We start from the raw sequence: 6,379 nt of genomic DNA, 5'->3' as shown, positions 1-6,379 counted from the left end.
TTTTCAGAATTTACATGTGTATGACACATTTACCTAGTCTAGTAGAACAATTTTCTAATGCAAATGTAGTAGCCTTAAAAACAATGTTTATTGATCCTTTGAATGAACTTATCAAAGACATGGACAAGTTTCAGCAAATGGTTGAACAAACAATTGATTTAGATGCAGCTGAAAGGGGAGATTTCTTAGTGCAACCAGAATTTGATGATACATTGAAAGGTACATATATGATAATACAATTAATATCCAAAATTATTTTTGTGTATAGACTTACATTTATTGATATTATTAGAATTAAAAAGTACTATGAATGAAGTGGAGGAAAAATTACAATCACAGCTGGGCAAAGTTGCTGATGATCTTTCAACTGAAGCTGGTAAAATAGTAAAACTAGAATCAAATCAACTACTTGGATACTACTTCCGTGTTACATTGAAGGAAGAGAAGGTATTAAGAAATAAAAAACAATACACTATTTTGGATTCCAATAAAAGCGGCGTACGATTCCGAAGCAACAAATTAAATGATTTAAATGACGAGTATATTGCTGCTAGAGATAAATATACAGTAGAACAAAAAAAAGTTGTTACAGAAATAATTGAAATTGCTGGTTTGTATATATAAGTAAAGAATTAAAATAAGGAAACAAACTGTTTTTATATAATTATATTATCATTGTGCAGCTGGTTATAGTAGCCCAGTAAAGACAATTGGAAATGTATTGGCATGTCTTGATGTGCTTACTGCCTTTGCTTCTGCTGCTATAATTGCTAATAAACCGTATGTTCGCCCTGAAATGTTACCTAGTGAAGTCGGTGAGTTTAAGCTTATCCAAGTTCGACATCCATGCTTAGAAATTCAAGAAGGAGTAGATTATATAGCTAATGATGTCAATTTTAAAAGGGGTAATGTTTTTGTTTTTATAAATATCAAAATACCAAAATGTATTCGTTATTTTCTGTAATAATTGTTGAAATTATAGAAGAATGTCATTTTTGTATTATAACTGGACCAAATATGGGAGGTAAAAGCACCTATATAAGATCTGCTGGTGTTACTGCCTTAATGGCACATATTGGAAGTTTTGTTCCGTGTGACGATGCAAAAATATCATTACTGGATTGTATTTTAGCCCGTGTAGGGGCTGATGACTCTCAATTAAAAGGACTTTCTACATTTATGATGGAAATGATAGAGACTGCTACTATATTGAAGGTAAATTGAAATAATTATCATTCATGATATAAAATATTAAACCAAAATCATTTACATTTGAAATTTCATACTATTTTAATAGACTTCAACATGCAATTCTCTTGTGTTAATTGATGAATTAGGCAGAGGAACGTCTACTTATGAAGGTTGTGGTATAGCGTGGTCAATCGCCGAGTAAGATACGAACACCATTTTTAAAACTCATCCTTTTGTTACCAATTATACCTCTTTATGTAATTTACAATTACATAATCTTTTATAGATATTTAGCAAAGGAAATTAAATGTTATTGTCTTTTTGCAACACATTTCCATGAAATAACTAAACTAGAAGAAATATCTGCCGTTAAAAATCAACACGTTACAGCTCTTGTAGACGATAATAAATTAACATTACTATATAGAGTACAACCAGGTATATGTGATCAAAGTTTCGGTATACATGTTGCTAAAATGGCTAATTTCCCACAAGATGTTATAGAGGTAAAATATATTTAAACTTTGTATATTTATACTTTCATGATAACATTAACTAGTAAAATTTCTTTTTAGTTTGCTAAGCATAAACAAACGGAGCTTGAAGATTATCAAGACTCAATTTTTGAAGGATCTGATAATCCTCAAAAGAAACAAAAAATTATTAAGGTAACATTACTTTCAATTTTTCAATTTGCTGAAGATTTTACATTTTTTAAAAGATTCATGTATTTTAAATAATTAGAAAATCTTAAAATACTATTCTTAAATGTTAGTAGTAAAACTTATTTATTAACAATTTTGTAGGAAGCTGAAGCCCTCATTGCAGAATTTGTTAATAAATGCAAGAATTTAGATACATCTTTATCTGATACAGATTTGGAAGATAAAATCTCAACATTTAAAGAAGAAGTTTTGTCTCATGAAAATCCCTATATCAAAACACTTCTTACAGTTTCATAAGTTAAAATTAAGAGAAAGATACTTAATGAATGTAACAACAGTCAGTATTAGATACGCGAGTATTATAATCGTAATATAAGTTTTTAAAAGGTACAGCGTTACTTTATAAATTTTGTACTGAATAATTATTTTTTATACAAATATATAAGGTGTTTTTTATAATCACCATATTTTTCGGATAAATATATCCGTATCTCCTGATTTAGTTATTTGACAAAATTATAATACAAGAAATATTTACAACGATGTCTAACAGTAAAGTACCGACTGCGATGTCTTTATTAAATATACTACGTAATACTTTCGCTAAGCAGTACGTATTATCGGTTATATAATAATTATAGTAATTCTTATTGAAGTACCACCCGTTGATAACATATTGATTCACTATTTTCACCATTGTAACCTTGAACTTGACTAACGTATTCACTGTTTCTGGGGAGTGTCTGCAATCTTCTATTAGTAACTGTTAATTGTACCTTTTGTATCGTTTTTATTAATAATTATGGATCCTTCGATCTTCCCTGAAGAAATTTGGATAAAAATTTTATTATATTGTGATGTACCTGATATTATTGCTTTCGGTAGTACGTGCAAATACTTAAGAAAAACTTCAGATACCGATTACCTGTGGTAAGTTTGAGGTTAAGTTTATGTCAAAATTACGTAGAAGTTCAATAACTTATCTGAAAAATAAATAAAAGTTCGTGTTATTGTAAGTTTTTAGTGAAATAATAAAAATTGCATAACATTTGCAATTTTTGTAATGGTCAAATAAAATTTTCTTTTACAATAGAGATTTCTTATTAATTAATTTCACTAAAATCTGTACAGTAATGTTTAAACTGGAAATTTAAAAAAAAAAACCACTGCTATTAGTTATGTATAGAAATTATTCATATTTTTTAGGAAAATGAAGTGGCTACAATTAATTTCAAAAGTGCACTTTAGATTTCCAGATATAAAGTGTCTGCAACTACTTAGCATCAGTTTTAAAGCAATGTGTTATAGATTACACATGGTAATTACATTGGGAGAAAATATTCATTTTCCAAAATGTCGCCACTGTAGTGGTTACACATGTCAAAGAAATTGTGTTGAAGGTTCTAGTGCAAAAGTAGTAATTGAAATTGGAAATAAATACACATGGGTTATTACGCCACATTTTGAATTAAGAAGACATTTTTCAATGTTTGGTGTACCTAAATATAATAATGAAACATATTTGGAACAAACACAAAATGTTCCAAGCAGTAGTACACGTCCAAAATGTGATGGCATGTCATTAGCTAAAAAGTTAAAATTACTGAAATTATCTCAATTAGCAACTGTTAAAATTCCAAGACCTAGTGGACCATTTTGTGTTTTTTGTAATTCTGTAAAATTATATAGAGAAAAAAAGAGATTAATTACTCATCAAAATGATCCCACATGTTATGCAAGGCCAAATCCAATTTATGAAAAACTTATAAATGGATATTGCACAGATACTGTTGAAGTACTTGGTATTCCAAATGTTGATCTGGTTAGTCCAGCAGAAGCATTATTAAGTGATGGAACATTTCCTGTTCTTAAAACATTTGTTGGCCATTTATTCCATCAGATGAGCTTAACTTCAACATTAAGAAAACCCAATGCAGTGCTTATGTTTTGTGAACCATTAGCTATGCATCCAACTCTCAGAAAACAACTATTGCATTACTTATTCCAAGAAGTTAAAGTATCAAGGTAAGATAAAAAGATATTTATTATAAAAATATAATTTACATATTGCACTATTTCTAATTAAATATTATTTTCATATTTAATAAACTTTGCAGAGTATGTTTGGTTCCTAAACCTTTGGCAGCATGTACAATGCTGGATGTAGAAACTTGTGTGGTTGTTGATAGTGGTGCTCTAAGTACAACCGTAGCTGTTGTAATTGGTGGACGTGTTATACCACAGCGATGGAGATTGCTACCTGTTGGTGGTTGGCATGTAGCTTATCATTTAAAGCAAGCAATGCATTGGTATCTAAAAGAATGTTATCATATTCCTATATCATATTTGGACACAGTACCTGTTAAAGAAAGGTGTAGACTGAGTTACAATATTAAAAATGAAGAAAAGAGAGTAGGACAAAAAACTAGAGAATGTATTAAAGTTAGAGTTCGAAGCTATGCTGATAATAAGCAATTCTTGGTTAGTGAATTTTATATGTATATTCGTAAATGTAAAAAAATCGTTGTGAAATTCAACATTACAGTCAAATTTAAACATTTTCCAGAGAGTTTCTTTGGGTTCAGAATTATATATCGCTCCCGAAATGATGTATATCAATCTTGGTTTACCACAAGTGATAAAAGATGTAACATCTGGTTTATCAGAAGAAATATTGCACGATTGCCTTTCACACATATTACTTACTGGAGGCAACACACACCTATCAGGATTCGAATTAAGATTAACTAAAGATTTACGAGAATTATTACCTGAACATAGTAAAATATTGGAAGTAAGAAGTTGTCCTGGTACTCATAGTTGGAATGTTGCAATGGGTTCTACATATGTGCCTTTAGCTGTGCATCCTCAAGAGAAGAATATGTTTTATTTGGATGTGAATCATTGGAGCAGTAAAACTATAATAAGTGATGTTTTACAATGTCAATACCTCACTTATTATATAAATGCAAAATCTTTGCATATGTAAAAATGTTGAGAAAGTAAAGGGAAAACTATCATGGAGCAACTCTTTTCATGAATTGCCTTTAAATTAGATGCAAAATATAATCATAGATAATTGAAGGAACATTCCAAGATAAAGTGCTTGGATACAAATTGGTTGGTATTTACAATTATCTTTAAAGATATTTCATTATATAAGAAATTTCTTCATATTATTTTAAATTATCTTAACATTGATTAGATTTGAAAAGTAATATCATTACATTAAGGTACCATTTAAATATATATTGTGTTGCAGATACTTCTGGGGCCCATCTTATTCAACAAGGAAGCGGAAGGTGTAACTCCCTAATATGTATCCAATGAATACTCGGGTAGACATACGTTTCCGCACTCATGTTGCTATACTTACGCCCATTAAGCACTTTCTTTTCGTTTCATCATATCATTTTTGATCTACCAATTTTTACAACTTTTTAAAACCATTAGATATTAATACATGCAATCATATCCTTTTCCAATTCCCTATCACATTTGACTAAAAATTCTTTCCTCTTCATATTTATTATTTTGTAGACACTGTATAGTTTAATTGATGATTAAAGCCTCAGCTGATCTCATAATTAAGTTAGGATTTCTTAATTCAAATAATAGTAACTTACATATAATCATTTATGCATTGTAGAAATTTTTCAACCACACCTGGGCTCCTTACTCATATTTCAAATCATCTAGATCCCATAATATGGATTCCGTCCATCCCAGGTTCTCAACTTTCTCTATAAACTTCGTTTGAATAATCAGCATGTGAGGTTCAAACTTTCTTCCACATTTGACTGGAAAAAAACTATTTGTAATTGTGAAATAATTAATTTTACTACATACCCCATGTCCATTGTTCTATACCTATTTCTAATACTTTCATTGCACTTAAACTCATAATTCATGCCCACTAAGATTGAAAATTAGTCATTCCATGTTCAAAATAAATCACCAATTATGGTCCACAATTTTAAAATCACAACTTCCCCCTCCCATTATAATATTATTTTTCTGTATATAGTTCAGACAGTAAATTGTTTTGTAAATACAAAGTATATCCATTAAATCGCTTAATGTACAGATAAGTAATTTTAGAAAGTATTATTCGAAAATAAGTATTATAAATTTTGAATAGAATATTTCTAAAAACTTGTTCACAATTTCGTAAATTTACATCACGTCATTCTTGCCAAAATAAGAAATATATAATAGCCAAAAAAGAAGTAGCAACATTTCTAGTCACTTTCAATATAATTAAGCTATTTAGACTTCTCTTCCAAAATAGTGAATATTATTAAAAATAAGAATTTATAACGACTAGGAATACGAATCTTTAAAGTTTAGTATCATAAAATATAAGATTATTGTTACCATAATTTTCTTCAACATTAGATCTAATTTTACGAACAATTTAATACGCAATTATTACTTTTAATGTGTACAGTAAAGATTTTATTAATTATCAAACTATGTAAAAAAATAACATAATATTTAAAAAGAAAAGTTAAACACATTTT

The 6,379-nt window shown here is 28.8% G+C and overlaps 2 protein-coding genes across 2 annotated transcripts in view; both read left to right on the top strand.

The window, feature by feature from the left end:
* The window catches only part of LOC108579912 (DNA mismatch repair protein Msh2-like), a 2,370-nt gene extending 217 nt beyond the window's left edge, over nucleotides 1-2,153 (top strand). Inside the window, exons 2-9 of the mRNA XM_017943531.1 lie at nucleotides 118-219; nucleotides 293-610; nucleotides 684-905; nucleotides 983-1,215; nucleotides 1,298-1,389; nucleotides 1,478-1,697; nucleotides 1,767-1,859; nucleotides 1,998-2,153. Coding sequence (XP_017799020.1) covers nucleotides 120-219; nucleotides 293-610; nucleotides 684-905; nucleotides 983-1,215; nucleotides 1,298-1,389; nucleotides 1,478-1,697; nucleotides 1,767-1,859; nucleotides 1,998-2,153 — 1,434 coding nt within the window. The 5' untranslated portion in view covers nucleotides 118-119. The remainder of the gene's footprint in view (nucleotides 1-117; nucleotides 220-292; nucleotides 611-683; nucleotides 906-982; nucleotides 1,216-1,297; nucleotides 1,390-1,477; nucleotides 1,698-1,766; nucleotides 1,860-1,997) is intronic.
* A 505-nt stretch (nucleotides 2,154-2,658) lies between these two features.
* Nucleotides 2,659-4,767, top strand: LOC108579911 (the record flags this gene model as incomplete). Its single annotated transcript, XM_017943530.1, has 4 exons — nucleotides 2,659-2,786; nucleotides 3,063-3,881; nucleotides 3,974-4,337; nucleotides 4,423-4,767. Coding segments are annotated over exons 1-4 (1,656 nt in total), but the record flags the coding sequence as incomplete, so codon positions are not given.
* Between the last annotated feature and the right edge of the window lie 1,612 nt (nucleotides 4,768-6,379).

The sequence above is a fragment of the Habropoda laboriosa genome, unplaced genomic scaffold, assembly GCF_001263275.1.
Source record: "Habropoda laboriosa isolate 0110345459 unplaced genomic scaffold, ASM126327v1 scaffold2, whole genome shotgun sequence".
NCBI classification, from domain to species: Eukaryota; Metazoa; Arthropoda; class Insecta; order Hymenoptera; family Apidae; genus Habropoda; species Habropoda laboriosa.
This window is presented reverse-complemented; position numbering and strand designations above follow the sequence as displayed.